Genomic DNA, 18,439 nt, shown 5'->3' with positions numbered 1-18,439 from the left:
TTTAACCCTCAGTTCGTTATTTCTGGCTTTAAGGAGTTTACCAGAGCAGAGTTTAGAGGTAAGAAATAAATAAAATAAAACACAAGATATGAAAAATTAATATGTTATAATGGGTGACAAAACAATATAATATACCGGTATATTAATCAGAATAAAATAAATATTTTTAGATTAACCAGGTTAACTTGAGTTAGCTTTGAGGCTAACACAGATGGATTGTTGTGGTAAATAAAATACCAAACAATATTTTTCATTTTCAGTTTGAGAGGAACATTATTAAACGTTTAATATTTTATTAATTCTCGAAATATATAATTCAGAGGAGTCGATTCCTCTACACCGATCGCCAGAGGAGTCGATTCCTCTACGCCGATTACTGTTGTTATTGTAAAGTGTAACGGAATCGTGGATCCCGCTTTGGTCCGCGATGCGTGGTGCCGTGGTTAACATTGAGTCGACTCAGAGTCGTGATTTATTAGTTGACCATCGAGCACCAACAAAACGGAACACTGTAAATTATCTTAAGCTCTAAGATGTTCAGTAGTAAAACATTAGGCACAGTTTAAACACACACTTTAAACTAAATGTCCAACGTGTCTGACTCCAACAGGCTAAACAGCTGGGCTGCTCACGTTCAGCACAATATCACTGACATATACTGGACAATTACCATTTAAACAAGAACTTAACACATTACCGACATTTCTTAAAGCTTAATTACGTGCCACTACTTTATAAAGTTCAACAACATGAAAGACTCACCTCATCTGATAACAGAGGAGGAAAAATCCACGAGCATCCCCCGTTCTGCTCCCACACGTGGACTAAGTGTTTACAGCTCACTGCAGACAAGAAGCGCCTACTTTCAGAGAAAGATCTGACTGACATCCAGAACCACCAATCACCAAATTACGCCGATCGGAGCAGCGAGCTGAGGGCGGGACTAAATTAATGTCCCATCTGCAAATTAAATATGTAAATAATATAAAATGTTCGAATATTTTTTACATTTGAATAGATATTGTATTTTGTGATTTAATTAAAAGGGTAAAAAAAAAAGAGATGCAATATTGTTATGTGCAGTGCGCTCTGGCCAGGGATTCGCTTACAACTCTGGGTCAGAAGAAGTGATTGACACTTCTGCAAACCAATAGCAGGGACTTGGAGGAAGACAAAGAGGCGATTAGCCAAGATCACTCACACTTAGTGAGCTTTGGTGAGGGAGAGCGCGTCAATCAGTAACAGATGCGCTGGAGCTTAGAAAATATGCGCGCCTATATCTGAAGAAGCGCTGTGGAATCCCACCTGGGCAAAACCTCTTACAATAAATCTACGTTTACTTGTTCATCACAGATAAAACAAATCAAATCTTTATGTTTTGTTAGAGACTATTTAAAATGTTTTGGGAACACATTGCCTACATTCAGAAAATGCTCCAGAATAATTTAATGGATTGGCCCAAGTGAATAAAATAATTATGACTAGTATGTTATCCACAACAGTTAAATACACATTGTCCACCCTAAATATAACAGACACGTCTTTCTTTTTCTCACTTTTTAGGGGGGCTACAGGTCTAACCACACCCACGTCTGCCATCAATCCCATTACAACAAACAAAACTTACAAACTGAAGAAGTTTATTGAAATAGTGTTTTAGGGTCAGTTAGGGTCAAAATAAAAGATATCAAGAAAGACATAATATTTTGTGATTAAGCTCTACTTCAAGATTATCAAAAATATTTAATACTAAAGTCATATTTATGATGGTGACCAAAAAATGTAAAGTTTAAAATCGTAATGAGATCAAAGTCATAATTATTTTGAGATTAAAGTTGTAATAGTTTGAGAATAAATGTGTAATATTTAGAGCATCATTGGACTACCAGAATCCAAATTCTAACCGTAAAAACACATGACCATCTTTAGGGCTGCATTGGGGTTTTCTGATAATATTACTAACACTTTCCTCGGTCAGGTTTGTGATTAAACATCAGTAAATGATGTGTAATTTATTTTAGAATCCAGTTCTTTTGCGGATTCAATACCTGAGCCTTTTAGTAGAATGTTTCCGTGTGCCTCACACACTACCATAAAATGCTGTTGGGTAGTCCACAGTGATTTCACATTCTCAAAATTTTAAGTTTAATCTTAAAATAATTATTTTAATCTTGAAATATTATGACTCTGTTCTTGAAATACTTGAGTTATAACTTAAATAGTGAAGTTCTACAATTATGTTCTACAGTAACGGAGCATGACATAAGTAACACTATAGTTTTTGTTATAATTAATATATTTCTCTTAAAACAGATTTCCAATTCTGTGATTATCCTGTGAAGTTTTTCATCTGCATCCAGTAAGTAACCATTGTGAAGATGGAACAGAAGACTGTTTAAAACATTTATTTTATGTTTCATGTTTGGTCTTTTTAAATTCTCAGTATGGCTTTCACAACACCCTCATATTGGACAATAAGAAGAAAATCCAAAGCCAGAGTTAATGAACAATTAATTTCTGTCTACGTAAATGAACTGGGCTGTGGGAGTCCATATCAAAGGCAGGAACAAAATACTGAGGAAATTGAAGACTGTTTGTCCAATGAGGACAACAAGGAATTTTTTGATGCCTTTGAACTCACAGAAACAGAATCAGACACAGACTCAGATTCAGAAGTCCAAGCCTCTCTGCATAGTAGACTGGCATCATGGGCTGTTGAGCAAAATGTTACACATTCTGCTTTAAACAGTCTCCTAAAGATCCTCGCAGATTACCACCCAAAACTCCCTCATGATGCAAGAACATTGCTTGGAACTGTTCGTTCTACAAAAATGACCTGCAAAGATATTGCTGGGGGACAGTATTACCATTTTGGTGTGCTTGAAGCTATTACACATCTCTTAGAAGAACACAAGCATGTCATAAAAGAAACACACCTTCTGAACCTCCAGGTCAATATTGATGGTTTACCTTTATTCAAGAGTTCCACCACACAGTTTTGGCCAATTCTAGGAATTATTGAAAATCTTCCAAAACATGACCCAGTCATAATAGGTTTGTTTTGTGGCAACCAAAAACCAGGATCCCTGGATGCCTTCCTAGAAGATTTTGTGTCAGACATTTCTAATCTGGAAAAAGGATTTAATTACAAAGGAGATTTCCTATACTTAAGGCTGTGCACAGTAGTTTGTGATGCTCCGGCATGTGCCTTTGTGAAAAACATAAAAGGTCACTCTGGCTATAGTGGCTGTGGGAAATGTACCCAAGAGGGGAAGTATATTGAGAATCGAGTTGTTTTTCCTGAAATTGATGCTTTACTGAGAACAGATGAGTCATTCAGGGCTCAAATAGATGAAGAACATCATCATGGTCCCACACCACTGCAAAGAACATCACTGAAAATGGTAACAGGCTTTCCATTAGACTATATGCACCTTGTGTGCCTTGGTGTTATGCGCAGGCTCCTTTTGTTGTGGCTACGGGGTCCTTTGTCCTGCAGACTGCCTGCCTCTACTGTTGACAACCTTTCAAGCAGACTTCAGCAAATCCGTAAAAATGTTCCCTTGGAATTCTCGCGACAACCAAGGTCTGTAAGTGAGTTAGACAGGTGGAAAGCTACTGAGTTCCGGCAGTTTTTGTTGTACAGTGGGCCTGTTCTTTTAAATAGCACACTCATTACAACAGCATACCAAAACTTTCTTCTACTTTTTGTGGGAGTGTTCATTTTATCCAGCAAACAGCTACTCCGAGACCATCTTGAGTATGCTAATGACATTTTGGTTTTATTTGTGAAACACTTTCAAGAGCTCTATGGGGAAAAGTTCATGTCTTACAATGTACACAACCTTGTTCACTTGGCACAAGATGTAAAAATACATGGTGCACTCGATAATTTCAGTGCATTTAAATTTGAATCTTTCCTTCACCAGATTAAAAAGCTAATTAGAAAACCTGGCTTCCCACTCAGTCAGGTCATTAGAAGACTGTCAGAGAGGCCCAAAAAACTGAATCGAAATAGGAAAAGAATGGGATTATACAAAGTTCATGCATGTGGTCCACTTCCCAGGTCCATCCAAACAGCCAGTCAGTATCGCGAACTGAGGACACAGAGTTTCTCATTGAGATTAGATGAAGCCAACAGCTTTATTTACATCAACAACAAAGTTGCCAGAGTGAAAAATATTTTCTCCCATGGAAATGAGGTCTACATTGCATACTGCTGTTTTCTCGAACAGGAATCATTCTTCGAATACCCTCTTTCCTCAGCCACACTTGGCATCTACTTAATAGACAAGGTCTCAGGGGCCACTGAATATTGCACATTTTCAGAAGTTCAATCAACAGAAGGCATTTCTTTTGCCATATAAGATGAAATTTGTATCTTTTCCCCTTCTGCATACCAGTTCATGAGAAATCTGCTACCAGAACCTCCCTTTTCATCCCCACTGAGTTTTTTTACATTTTCTTCTTCATAATCAAGTTTATTTTTTTTTATAGTTTTCATGACATATGAGTAGCATGATAGATCCCTGTATTATAGGAATGTACCTACTGGTTGAATTTGTGGATGAGGGAACAACAAGCCCGGTGGCAGCAGAGTGGTACCATGAGGGCATATCATGGTGGCCTCCATACACAGTCAAAGCCAAACTTCTAAAAAGTATCCGAGGCAGTGAGGTCCCAAATGTGAGCAGAGGATGGACACAGCACCAAGCTCGTATCCTTTACAGCTCAGGTAATCTAAAATGTATAAGAATATTGATTAGATAAACATTATCTATATTATGTACATTATACAGTACAGACCAAAAGTTTGGACACACCCTTCTCATTCAAAGAGTTCATGACTTATTTTCATGACTATGAAAATTGTAGATTCACACTGAAGGCATCAAAACTATGAATTAACACATGTGGAATTTTATACTTAACAAAAAAGTGTGAAACAACTGAAAATATGTTTTATATTCTCGGTTCTTCAAAATTACTGCTTCGCACACTCTTGGCATTCTCTTGATGAGCTTTAAGAGGTAGTCACCTGAAATGGTTTTCACTTCTCAGGTGTCCCCTGTCAGGTTTAATAAGTGGGATTTCTTGCCTTATAAATGGGGTTGGGACCATCAGTTGTGTTGTGCAGAAGTCAGGTGGATACACAGCTGATAGTCCTACTGAATAGACTGTTAGAATTTGTATTATGGCAAGAAAAAAAGCAGCTAAGTAAAGGAAAATGAGTGGCCATCATTACTTTAAGAACTGAAGATCAGTCAAATCTTGTGAAAAGTGAAAGTGAAAGTGTCCCCAAGTGCAGTCGCAAAAACCATCAAGCGCTACAAAGAAACTGGCTTACATGAGGACCGCCCCAGGAAAGGAAGACCAAGAGTCACCTCTGCTGCGGAGGATAAGCTCATACGAGTCACCAGCCTCAGAAATCGCAGGTTAACAGCAGCTCAGATTAGAGACCAGGTAAATGCCACACAGAGTTGTAGCAGCAGACACATCTCTAGAACAACGGTTAAGAGGAGACTGTGTGCATCAGGCCTTCATGGTAAAATAGCTGTTAGGAAACCTCTGCTAAGGACAGGCAACAAGCAGAAGAGACTTGTTTGGGCTAAAGAACACAAGGAATGGACATTAGACCAGTGAAAATCTGTGCTTTGGTCTGATCAGTCCAAATTTGAGATCTTTGGTTCCAACCACCGTGTCTTTGTGCAGCGCAGAAAAGGTGAACGGATGTGCTCTACTGCAAAGCAGTAATCAAAGCAAAAGGTGGCTACTATAATATAAAACATATTTTCAGTTGTTTCACACTTTTGTTAAGTATATAATTCCACATGTGTTAATTCATAGTTTTGATGCCTTCAGTGTGAATCTACCATGTTCATAGTCATGAAAAAAAAGAACAATCTTTGAATGAGAAGGTGTGTCCAAACTTTTGGTCTGTACTGTATGTACAGTCATGTGAAAAAGTAAGTACACCCTCTTTGAATTCTATGGTTTTGTGTATTCAGACATAATAAAAACCATCTATTTCTTATCAGGTCTTAAAATTATATAAATACAGTCTCAGATAAACAATAATGCATAATAAATTACACTCATTCATTCATTTGTATAAAAACACTAGACCAAAATAGAAAAAGCAGTATGTGAAAAAATAAGTACACCCCATGAATGAATAGCATGTAGAATCTCATTTATTAGTAATAAGTTGTAGTAATGGTTTTCTGTATGACTTTATCAGTCTCTAACATCGTTCTGGAGGATTTTTACTCCACTCTTCTTTACAACATTACTTCAGTTCACTGAGGTTTGTGTCCATTCATTTGTAAATGATCTCAAATTTAACTCTAGAATACTTTGGTTTCAAGAGGAGTTCATGGTCGACTCAACGGCTGTAATCTGTCCAGATCCTGTGACTGTAACACAAACCCCTAATCGTCACCCCTTCACCACCATGATTGACAGTTTGTATGGGGTGTTTGTGCTGATATGCTGTGTTTGTTTTTTGTCAGATGTGCCGTTGTGAATTTTGGCCAAATATCTCAATTTTGGTTTCGTCTGTCCACAGGACATTGTTCCAGAAATCTTGTGGTTTATTTCAGATGCAACTTTGCAAACTTAATCTGTTTTGTCATGTTCATTTTAAAGAGAGAACATTTTCTTTCAGAAACCCTTCCAGCAGGCCAAACCTGTTCAGTCTTTTTGTTTTAGTTGAACAGTCATTAAATTGAACATTTAACATGCTAACCGAAGCCTGTAGAGTCTTAGATGAAGCTCTTGGATGTTTTGCAATTTCTCAGAGCATTGCACAGTCTGATCTCGTGGTGAACTTGCAGGGACGTCTACTACTGGGAAGCTGCCTTGAATGTTTTCCACTTGTAAATGATCTTTCTTACTGTAGAACGATGAACTTCAGATTTGGAAATGGCTTTATAACCCTTCCCAGAATAATCAGCAGGAACAATTCTTTGTCTAAGATCATTGTTGATGTCTTTCCTACTTGGTATTGTGTTTACACACACCTGAATGGTCCAGACCACAATAAGTGCCAAAACTTCTGATTTTATAGACGTGATCACACTTACTAATCATCAGTTAATCAAGATCATTTGTTAAGCAGAACCTGACTGATAAATACCCTCTTAATTCCTTTAGAAACAGTAAGGGTGTACTTATTTTTTCACACACTGCTTTTTGTATTTTGATCTAGTTTTTTATATAAATAATGAGATGGTGTAATTTGTTATGTGTTATTGTCTATCTGAGGTTGTATTTATATAATGGTAAGACCTGATGAAGAACAGATGATTTATATTATGTCCTGATACATAAAAACATAAAATTCAAAGAGGGTGTACTTACGTTTTCCCATGACTGTATATTATGCATTTAATTGTCTGCATGCAAAATATATTACAGATTGTTTGGACAAGGTCGTCCAGAAATGGAGAATATCCTGCGAGACCTCGGATTTAAATTCAGACAATGATTTCCCACGAAAACGAAAGTAATTTTATAACATGTCACACAACATTGTGTAGTACTTCATGAAGATTTCTATTTGATTTTTCTTTTACTTTTTAGACCTAAAAAGCCATTTGAATTTATTGAAAAGTCTCAAGCAAAATGGCATCCCAGCCCTCAAAAACAGAATCTCAAAATGAAAAAGAAAACAGTGCATTCCCTACCACCACCACCACCAATACCACCACCACCACCTGCTGACCATCGAAACCCTGGAACAAACAGAAGTAGTAAGTTTAGTGTATTTTTCTTCCCCAAAAAAAAAAAAAAAAAAAAAAAAAAAAAAACCAGTCCAAGATGTAACACTCTTTGCAACTTGAGCTGGACTAGATGGGTCTAAATGGCTGAAGGCTGAACAGATACATACATGCGCCTGGCATTTTTGTGACATCACCAAAAATAAAAAAAAAAACACCCTCAGCCTTATTTTGATAAAATAATAATAAAAATACATTTTGAATCTTGTTTATATACTTATACCACCTTATAGGGCCCCTTAAATTTTAGGAAACACAATAGCTCAGAAGACTTAAATCTTTTCATTCCATTGCCTGAATAAAATATAGTTTGAAAGACTGGGAAAAGCCTGGCAAATCTTTAAAACACAACACTGGCTTTAAAGCTTATGATATTTCACATTTCCACATTATTACTGGGCGTTTATTAGAAATCTCATACTGAAGATTGTTAATATTCACTATAATTAGTTAGATACTGTTAAGAATGTGTTTGTTAAACTGTTTGAGGACTAAGCAGTGCAAAGCTAGTCTATAATAATATAACCAATGCCCAGAGAAAAATAAAATCATTTTTTTTAAGTTCCATCATATTTATAGAAGCTTAGTATTTCAAACATCACGCATAAACGCATATTGAAAAAAACAGGTTTTTAAAATGGACAGTGTACTTACCAAATTATGATTTTTCAGTGATGTCACAGGATGAGTGCTTCCAGACAAATGTTCAGGGATACTCGGATGAAATCTCCTTCCCAGAATCTAGACAAGGTAAAGTTCATTGAAAATGAAGAAATTAAATATATAAAAACATTACAACACTTTCCAAAAAAGTTGGGATGCTGGGCAACATATAAATAATAACAGAATACAATGATGTGCAAATTATTTACATTGTATTTTTAATTGAAAATAGTACCAAGAAAACATATCAAATGTTGAAACTGAGATATTCTCCTACTAATTAATAAAACAAGTTTAACATATTTAAATAAATTCAATTAAGCAATGGAACAAAAATGTTTCATGCTGTGGAAATGACTAGATTTAGGAGAGCTTACAGTATTTTTTTCCTTTTATCCTGTCCAACTAATAAAAGTTCTGAAGTGCAGTTTTAATTTCAGTCCACAATAAAACAAACTTAGAATAACAAATTTAAATTATGAATATAGTACATACCTATTTCTTTTTTTCAGTGATGTCAAAGGCCCAGTCCTATCAGGGAAGAATTCAGGATGCTTGGTTCACTGAACCAACACAGCAGAGTAAAATCACATTTGTCATATATGCTATTCATAGAAACCCCCTGCTTGATAAGTATTTATCAAAACAAATAGAGAAATATACATAACCTTACAAATTCATAAAAAGTTTAATCACCCATGCATAATTATTTGCTTTCAGTGATGTCACAAATCCAATTGCTCAGTCAAGATGGACAGTCCACCATCACAGAACAAAGTAAGGTTTATCTACAGCCATTAACATTACAATTAACTAAAATGTTTCTTAATAATTTAATAGAAAATTTCACTATAGATCTTCAGCATGTTTAAGAAGACAAACTTAAATCTTACCAAGTGCTTACCTTTCTCCTTAAGTGACAGAAGACAATCAAAGTGTTGGTTTGGAAAGCCACTGTGACATTCTGTCTGCAGGACCAGGTAAGATAACAGCACTGCACAAATTACAGTGACTTTATATTTGTGGTTAATATTCTGTCCTCAGTGTGTGTGTCTGTACACAAATTGACAGATAGCTAACACAGTGCCAAGAAAAAGTCAGAAGCTGGAGTAAAGTTAAATGTTCTTTACTGTGGTCTTCGTTTTTCAAGAAACAATTTGTAAAACTGAAATAATACAGAAGGAAAGCACTGGTTAGAAATACCATATACAAAGTATATGCAAATAACATTTCCATGTAAATGTAAATACAGAAGTAAATACTTAAATGTAACATATTTATAGCATTACACTAATATTATATTAAATGTAAACATAAATGTAACTTACAAGCGATGCTTTTCAAGGCACAAACAACAGAATGGATAGAAACAAGAACTGGAGCTGTAAGCTGACCACATGGCATGTAACCTCTAATGGTTTTCCTGATCACACCATGAACTATAACCTGACCATGTCATGTGAACAAACTAACCAATCAACACAAAGGCTGGAATTACACACGAAAACAATAAATCACTCTAAAACACCAGTAGAGGGAGGAAAAGTACCATAAATAAAAAAAAACTCTTACAGGGACATGACAGTTAACCTCACTTATTATTGTTATACTTAAATACTTATAAGTAGACCAATATACTGTCCTTGGTGTTAATAGCTAACGCACCTAGAGTCCGTCTGCCTACAGGCCGACTAGTGCCGGGTCAATGCACACGTAAGTTTAAGTAAATTCTATTTTATAAAATTCTTAATTGTCTTATTTATTGATCTAATAAAGATGTGTGAATAACCATGATATTATTATGTGACTTCCCAGCAGCAGAGAGGGCCATCTTAGAGATGCTGGGGGAACTGCAGCTCCAGGTCCAGCATCTCACTTCTGTTATTACCCAAAGAGGCCCCTTTTTGGGTAACAGCAGTCTGAAGATGCCACCTGCACCAGCAGATAAAGAGGAAGAAGATGGACTTCCACTGGAAAGCATTCAGGCCTTGAATGACTTTGAAGTCCATCTTCAAAACAAGATCTTCAAGCAAAAATTGGTAATTTACTGTACCTTACACACACACACACACACACTATATATACAGTGTATCACAAAAGTGAGTACACCCCTCACATTTCTGCAAATATTTCATTATATCTTTTCATCGGACAACACTATAGACATGAAACTTGGATATAACTTAGAGTAGTCAGTGTACAGCTTGTATAGCAGTGTAGATTTACTGTCTTCTGAAAATAACTCAACACACAGCCATTAATGTCTAAATGGCTGGCAACATAAGTGAGTACACCCCACAGTGAACATGTCCAAATTGTGCCCAAATGTGTCGTTGTCCCTCCCTGGTGTCATGTGTCAAGGTCCCAGGTGTGAATGGGAGCAGGGCTGTTAAATTTGGTGTTTTGGGTACAATTCTCTCATACTGGCCACTGGATATTCAACATGGCACCTCATGGCAAAGAACCCTCTGAGGATGTGAGAAATAGAATTGTTGCTCTCCACAAAGATGGCCTGGGCTATAAGAAGATTGCTAACACCCTGAAACTGAGCTACAGCATGGTGGCCAAGGTCATACAGCGGTTTTCCAGGACAGGTTCCACTCGGAACAGGCTTCGCCAGGGTCGACCAAAGAAGTTGAGTCCACGTGTTCGGCGTCATATCCAGAGGTTGGCTTTAAAAAATAGACACATGAGTGCTGCCAGCATTGCTGCAGAGGTTGAAGACGTGGGAGGTCAGCCTGTCAGTGCTCAGACCATACGCCGCACACTGCATCAACTCGGTCTGCATGGTCGTCATCCCAGAAGGAAGCTGACGCACAAGAAAGCCAGCAAACAGTTTGCTGAAGGCAAGCAGTCCAAGAACATGGATTACTGGAATGCCCTGTGGTCTGACGAGACCAAAATAAACTTGTTTGGCTCAGATGGTGTCCAGCATGTGTGGCGGCGCCCTGGTGAGAAGTACCAAGACAACTGTATCTTGCCTACAGTCAAGCATGGTGGTGGTAGCATCATGGTCTTGGGCTGCATGAGTGTTGCTGGCACTGGGGAGCTGCAGTTCATTGAGGGAAACATGAATTTCAACATGTACTGTGACATTCTGAAACAGAGCATGATCCCCTCCCTTCGAAAACTGGGCCTCATGGCAGTTTTCCAACAGGATAACGACCCCAAACACAACCTCCAAGATGACAACTGCCTTGCTGAGGAAGCTGAAGGTAAAGGTGATGGACTAAACCCAATTGAGCACCTGTGGCGCATCCTCAAGTGGAAGGTGGAGGAGTTCAAGGTGTCTAACATCCACCAGCTCCGTGATGTCATCATGGAGGAGTGGAAGAGGATTCCAGTAGCAACCTGTGCAGCTCTGGTGAACTCCATGCCCAGGAGGGTTAAGGCAGTGCTGGATAATAATGGTGGTCACACAAAATATTGACACTTTGGGCACAATTTGGACATGTTCACTGTGGGGTGTACTCACTTATGTTGCCAGCCATTTAGACATTAATGGCTGTGTGTTGAGTTATTTTCAGAAGACAGTAAATCTACACTGCTATACAAGTTGTACACTGACTACTCTAAGTTATATCCAAGTTTCATGTCTATAGTGTTGTCCCATGAAAAGATATAATGAAATATTTGCAGAAATGTGAGGGGTGTACTCACTTTTGTGATACACTGTATATATATATATTGTACACTGCATGTACATTACTTACCGAATATTTTTGTCAACTTCAGGTGTCAAAACTGTCACTGGTTGGGGGGCAAACACTTAAAAAAACAGTGTGGCGGATTTGTGGCAAAGTGTTTGCTCCTCAACTAGCTGTGCAGTTGAACTGGTGTGGCAGAGGAGAGAAAACGGCCATCAAAAACACACACCTGAAAGACACAATTGTCTGTAAGTATAAACATTTTTGTGAACAATTTTTTGTTCTGTATATTGACTTAAGATATCTTGTTTGTGCACCTTCTAGTCCACTAGACCATAATCAGTAGTCATTTTCTAACCACAGGATCATTGCTGGATGGATATTTTTGTGATCTTCCATTGATTAACAGAGTACAGTAGTCTTTATATGGTGTATAGGCTGTAGTCTTTAATCCTAGATGAATGCCTTACCATTCTCATGTGGAATTGTTTAATATGCCAAAAATTCATAGCTCTATCAAAAGATGACAAGCTATTGCAGTCTAATGGCATTAACCCTCCTGTTGTCCTCGGGTCAAAATGACCCGCCACTGTGTTAAAACCCCCCCAAAAATCCACTAAATGCTATTTTTTTACCTTGAAATTTTATGACTTTTCCTAGATTGGCCCCAACAATAGAAAAAGTGAAATGTTGCTTTTATTCACATTTCCATGTAAGCTGTACAAAAAAAGGTAAAAAGGTGGTCTTCGGGTCAAAATGACCCGTGAGGCAAATAGAGTTGAAATCAAGGTCACAGAGTTATTTACAACCCACAGAATGTTACAATGTTTTAGTTGTGTCTCAAATCAATCAGTAGCAGAAGTAATCAGGTGGTGTTCTCGCAGACTTCAGAAGACCACCTGTTTATTTCCAGAGGTTATAAAGGTGCTGCAGATAACAGGACCCAGAATTCTGTCTGTACTGAAGCCATGAGTGTGCGTTATAGCGTTGAAGAGGCTGTAGAGCTGATTTCCTCAGATGTCCAGCAAGACAACTCTAATTCAAAAGAGGAAGTGGAGCATGTATCCGAAGAAGAAGATGGGGAGGAATACAACCCAGAGCATGATGAATCATCTTCAGAAGAAGAAGAAAACCCTGAAGCTAAAAGAGAGACTTTCCTTTCAAAAAATGGCAAAATAACATGGTCCTCAGCAGCATATGACCAACACGGCAGGCATGCAGAACAAAACGTTGTGCTTGATGTGACAGAGGGACTGAGGGGTCACAATGTGACATGTGACAATTTCTTCACCTCTTATGAACTCGGACTGCAGCTCCTGAAGAGGAAGATCACCATGGTTGGTGCAGTTCGAAAGAACAAGCCTGAGCTCCCACCTGCACTGCTTGCGTCAAAGGAGAGAAAGGTCTTCTCCTCAAAGTTTGCCTTCACGCCCACCACCACTCCAGTGTCCTACCTCCCAAAGAAAAACAAGAATGTAGTTCTTCTGAGCACACTGCACGCAGATGGTGACATTAGCGATCGTGAGGACAGGAAGTCAATCATCATCCTAGACTACAACCGCAACAAAGGAGGTGTGGACAACCTAGATAAGGTGTTTGGAACAGATAGCTGCAGAAGAATGACTGCCCGCTGGCCCCTGGTCATCTTCCACAACATCATTGATGTTTCCTCCTACAATGCCTTTGTGATTTGGAGAGAGATCAACCCGACCTGGATGTCTCGTAAGCAGAACAAGAGGAGGGTGTTCCTGGAGCAGCTAGGAAAGGCACTTGTAACTCCACTCATTGAAAGAAGGAAGCATGTCCCCCACACAGAAGCCTCAGCAGCAGTTGTGAAAGCTATTCAGAGTGCAGGAGCCCCTGATCAACCTGAGGATCCAGCTACCACAGCCACTTCCCCAGCTAGGGCAAGTAAGAGGAAGAGATGTCAGTTCTGCCCTCAAAAGAAGGACTGTAAAACACATACTGTGTGCTGCAGGTGTAAGAAATATTTCTGCAAAGGCTGTGCACTTGCATACTGCCCTCCATGTGCTAATTAGTTGAATGGGTTGTTATATTTCATATTTTTGTATTGTACATTGTCTTAAATTGTTCACTGGAGAAAAAAAAAAGAAACTGAGTCATTGGGATGAATAAAATTTCATTTAATACAGCGAGACTATTTATTCTATTACTCATGTCTAATGTTACAGCTACATATACCTACTCTTTTTGTAATCCGATTTTTTTTTCAGTATCAGCAATGAGAAACCCGCTGCTCCCCTCTCCAAATGAGGCTGAAGCTGAGAAGATAATTAAAGAGTGGCTTCGCCTTTCCAGTGACAGGCTCAGAAAAAGGCAGCGATAGTTTTTACATTTATTTTATGTTTTATATATATATAATAGTTTATGTATATATAAATACTTGTAAATATGTTCTGTTTTTTTTAAAGTTAAGGCTAAGTTAGTAGTATGTAAGTTATTATATATTTATATGTGTATGTTAAAATAAGAAACATTTAATATCAAATGTTTTACATAATTTTGCAATTTTTTAAAATGTTTAATTCCTAATAAAAGTTTATTGTTAAACCTTTCATAATTTGAACTCAGTTTTGCTAAAAGACAAAACACAAAATAAAAATAAAACATTAAAACAAGACTGTGATAGAAGTAGTACAGAATTCATGTCGCCGAAAGGGAGTTTGGAAAATACATCGCGGAGACATCGGATGAAAGTCGTAGAAGGGGAAGCTGGACGTAGGTATGTCGGAAAATACGTCGCGGATACACCGGATCAGCGTCGTTTTAAGGGAGCTTTTTCATCAAAGCTACGTAGTGCCAATGTGCAAACGACATAAATACTATGTAATGCCAACCATTCTAAGTAGGGAGCAGCGACGTAGCAGCGACGTATTTGTGCTGTCTGGGTGAGGGTGCAACGTGTTTAAGCTCACATACTCTTTTCTGTATTATACCTTGCTTTTAAACCATCACAGACTCGCAGCCTTTCGGACGATCTAAACCCAATCAAAACTGTCTTTGTACCACTGATAGACTGACTTAAGGGTTGATGCTGCATTTTAAAGGGAATGTCGTGAGTTTCAGCTGTTCATCTTCTATGAAGCAGTTTCACCAGAATAAAAACCATTAAAAAGTCACGTACCTCTACTTTAATAAAAAGTCATTTCAGATAAAACTCCGAGACATTTCAAAATTGGAGAATTATAAGTTATTGTGTGTTTGTGTAGCCCAATTAAAATTTGGGCATAACTAATATGTTAATTTATAACTAGTAAATAAGTTGTTCTTATTTGTTCTGTAAATAATGTTCTGGTTGTTTTATGCTGTTTAAAGTAAAGTGTATGTATAGCCCTCCCTTGATTTATTTTTAAGCCAATCAGCATGAACTGTCACAGGTCGGGAAAAGAGCGAGAGAAAGTGGGTGGAAAAGAAGAAACAAGTGTCATGTAAGCGGGTAAAACACCTGTTTAGGATTTATCTCTCTTGATGCATTAAGACAAACGGACAGTGAGTCTTATATTAACATCTTGCAGTCGATTAGTGACATTGTTTATGCTGTATCAGCCGTGAACTTCGTCTCTTGAGTTTACGCGCATGGACATTGAAGGCAGTACGCTTCCTCAGCAGCTGTGATGATTACAGTGGATTAAAAGCATCGGATAAACTCTGATTGATTCATCCAAGATCAAAAGGAAAAAGACTGGTGGATTGTTTCTGTTTCATCCATGTAAACAAAGAACGTGGACAGCTCCACCACAACCGACCAAATATATACTTCGTGATCTGTGCTGATTGGGACTATTAGGTTGGATCAGGCCTGCAACGGTAATTTTGGGTACCCTTTTTTTAGTTAGTTATTTACCTAACTTAGGAGAGATTGATAATATTTTGAATATTACTGATGGCAATTTGAGTGAATCTGTATTATAACATTTTTGTAAAATATATTGGGGTTTGAAATGCATATTAATGATTGTGTAAATGAGTAAATAGTTAATTTGTTTAAGTATTATTAACGTATACAAGTTTGGTATGTGAGTCAGGGATAATGTTAATACAGCTACTGTAAATGGTGTTAGTCGCAGGTTTTTTTGTGCAAGGTTAGTACCACATATATACTGTATATAGGGTAATTGAAGTAGTTTTTTCGGTTTAAATAAGAGTATAGCTTAAATATAAAATAATCGTAAGTACTGATAAGTAGTGGCCCTTTTAAATCCTTACATTACCACAAAGAAAGAGATTTCTTAAACAAATAAAAGAAGTCAGGGAGCGCTTTCCAAATACAGCCAGGTGTGCTAGGGGGCGCTACATTTGTCAATTTAAACAAGTCAAAAAAGGTCTTTAAACCAAACGATTTGAGTAAAAATAGAGCATAACTGTCACACTTACAGACTGACCTAATGTTTGATGCAGCGTTTCAGTGAGCAACAACTTTCATATTATGTGTTGCCTTTAAGTGATCATAATGTTTCGGCATTGGAGAATGTGGGCATCGATCCCACTACCTCTCGCATGCTAAGCGAGCGCTCTACCATTTGAGCTAATTCCCCTTACACAGAACCTTCCTTTAGGATTTGTAAATTGTAATGTACTAACAGAGTGTTGATGCTGCATTATAAAGTGAGGGTGCAACGTGTGTAAGCTCACGTACTCTTTTCTATATTACGCGTTGTTTTTAAACCATCACAGACTCAGTTTATTTAAAACGTTGATCTTAGCCTTTAGGACGAACAATGTGAGGTCTTTTATGAAGTGCATTTTTTCTTTGATTTTGTTGGACCTGTAGGAGATTGTCCTGTTCTTGTTGCAGCTCTGCTGGAGGGTTATTTTCTTGGTGTTTGTGGTGGTGGTGGTGGTGGGGTCTTTGTTCCCATTTTGGTTTATTTAGTAAATGATGTACTTTACATCCATTTAAATAATGTGAACATTTCAATTTTTGTCGTAAAATACTGCTGTAACAATGTAAATGGACGCTGAATAAACATACTTAAATGGATATTTAAGTATTTAAGTACATATTTAAATGGATGTAAAGTACATCATATACTAAATAAACCAAAATGGGAACAAAGACCCCACCACCACAAACACCAAAAAAATAACCCTACAGCAGAGCTGCAACAATAATCAGAGCAAGATCAGGATGAATACATGATTCAGTTTCTCAGAGATCAAAAGCCTGGGTCCTGGCATCCATGTGGATGTTACTTTGGCACGTACCACCTACCTCAGCATTGTTGCAGACCATGTTCACCCTTTGATGAAAACTGTATTCCCTGATGGCTGTGTCCTCTAAAGAAGTAGATTTGTTTAAATCATGAGCTGTCAGAAGTGGGATTCGAACCCGTAAACTGCTTAATCTTTTCACATTATTATGTATTGTAAATGTACTGACTGTAACCCATCTGCTGCACTGTACACTTTGTCACTAGGCTGTAAACCAAAAATCAATAGAAAGGGAGCCCCATATGAGATCTCCAACTGACCAAATAATGTTTTTGGGTGGACCATTCTTAGCACTGTAACAGCACTAGCATGTTAGGGTGTGTTTTCTCTAGTCTGAGTGTATTAGGTACAGCCTTCTTGTTGGGTTTTTAACTGACTGGATTATTTATTAAGATTAATTATTATTCATTAAGAACTCAAACCCTGTTTGTGCTGGTTGTAGGCTTTTCAATTGTCCACTAGATGACATAATATGAATACAGTTACAAAGTAAAACGATGTCTGTTTCGAGCAAAGTTTAATCGCATGCTGACCTGTGTGGAATACAACTGATGTACAGTATGTAGCACTAAGAAGTGTTTCTTAAGGGTTCCTTTAGGTGTTCTTGCCCAGCTAGCAAAATTGTATCGGCCCACAAGCGGCCCGAATCGCGCATGCCGGAAAAAAACCAGTCGGCCCGATGCCGGCGCGCCGAGTCGGCGTTGTCTCGGTTGTGAATCACGGCCACAGCGCGGCCCGATATTTCTGGCCCGAGTCTGGGAATAACTCGGCCCGGACTCGGCCAAGTGTTACGGCTGAGATACGGCTCAAATGAGTCGGCCCTCGACCGGCAAGCCATAATACGGCCTAGTTTGAGCCAGATGTATGCCGTAAGTACCTGACTCGGCCCAGTTTCGGCTTATTACCAGTATCCCCCCATCCTATCCCACCCTGTCTGCCAATCCTTCCCTCAGAAAACAGAATCAGGTTACATGGAAAATGACTGCTTTTATTAAATAACGATTTACATACATTACAATACAATGTCTCTATAAAAAAATGGCAACTGCAGTATACACAAACCTAAATCACGATATATATATATTTATATGTATATATATATATACATATACATAT

General features: G+C 37.9%; 1 protein-coding gene and 1 non-coding gene across 2 annotated transcripts; one reads left to right on the top strand and one right to left on the bottom strand.

Moving 5' to 3' along the window:
• LOC134321200 (uncharacterized) lies at positions 1–14,639 on the top strand. Its single transcript, XM_063002811.1, has 12 exons — positions 1–58; positions 4,541–4,735; positions 7,420–7,507; positions 7,585–7,754; positions 8,454–8,531; positions 8,957–9,025; positions 9,165–9,221; positions 9,362–9,424; positions 10,101–10,157; positions 10,260–10,483; positions 12,180–12,339; positions 14,326–14,639. The coding sequence occupies exons 2-12, from the start codon at positions 4,543–4,545 to the stop codon at positions 14,436–14,438; spliced, it is 1,272 nt and encodes a 423-aa protein (XP_062858881.1). The 5' UTR covers positions 1–58; positions 4,541–4,542; the 3' UTR covers positions 14,439–14,639.
• A 1,935-nt stretch (positions 14,640–16,574) lies between these two features.
• On the bottom strand, positions 16,575–16,647 carry trnaa-agc (transfer RNA alanine (anticodon AGC)). The gene has a single exon. It is a non-coding gene; the product is annotated as a tRNA-Ala (tRNA).
• Positions 16,648–18,439: the final 1,792 nt, after the last annotated feature.

Source organism: Trichomycterus rosablanca, chromosome 10 (assembly GCF_030014385.1).
Source record: "Trichomycterus rosablanca isolate fTriRos1 chromosome 10, fTriRos1.hap1, whole genome shotgun sequence".
NCBI lineage: Eukaryota > Metazoa > Chordata > Actinopteri > Siluriformes > Trichomycteridae > Trichomycterus > Trichomycterus rosablanca.
Note: the sequence above shows the minus strand (reverse complement) of the source record. Positions and strands in the feature narration are given on the sequence as shown.

What these genes read in the sequence shown, in the direction of transcription:
- LOC134321200 (XM_063002811.1), top strand. Translation starts at nt 4,543, where the DNA reads ATGTACCTACTGGTTGAATTTGTGGATGAGGGAACAACAAGCCCGGTG. An exon ending in TCGTATCCTTTACAGCTCAG is followed by an intron (nt 4,736 to 7,419) that starts GTAATCTAAAAT and finishes AATATATTACAG; the next exon opens with ATTGTTTGGACAAGGTCGTC. An exon ending in GATTTCCCACGAAAACGAAA is followed by an intron (nt 7,508 to 7,584) that starts GTAATTTTATAA and finishes TTTACTTTTTAG; the next exon opens with ACCTAAAAAGCCATTTGAAT.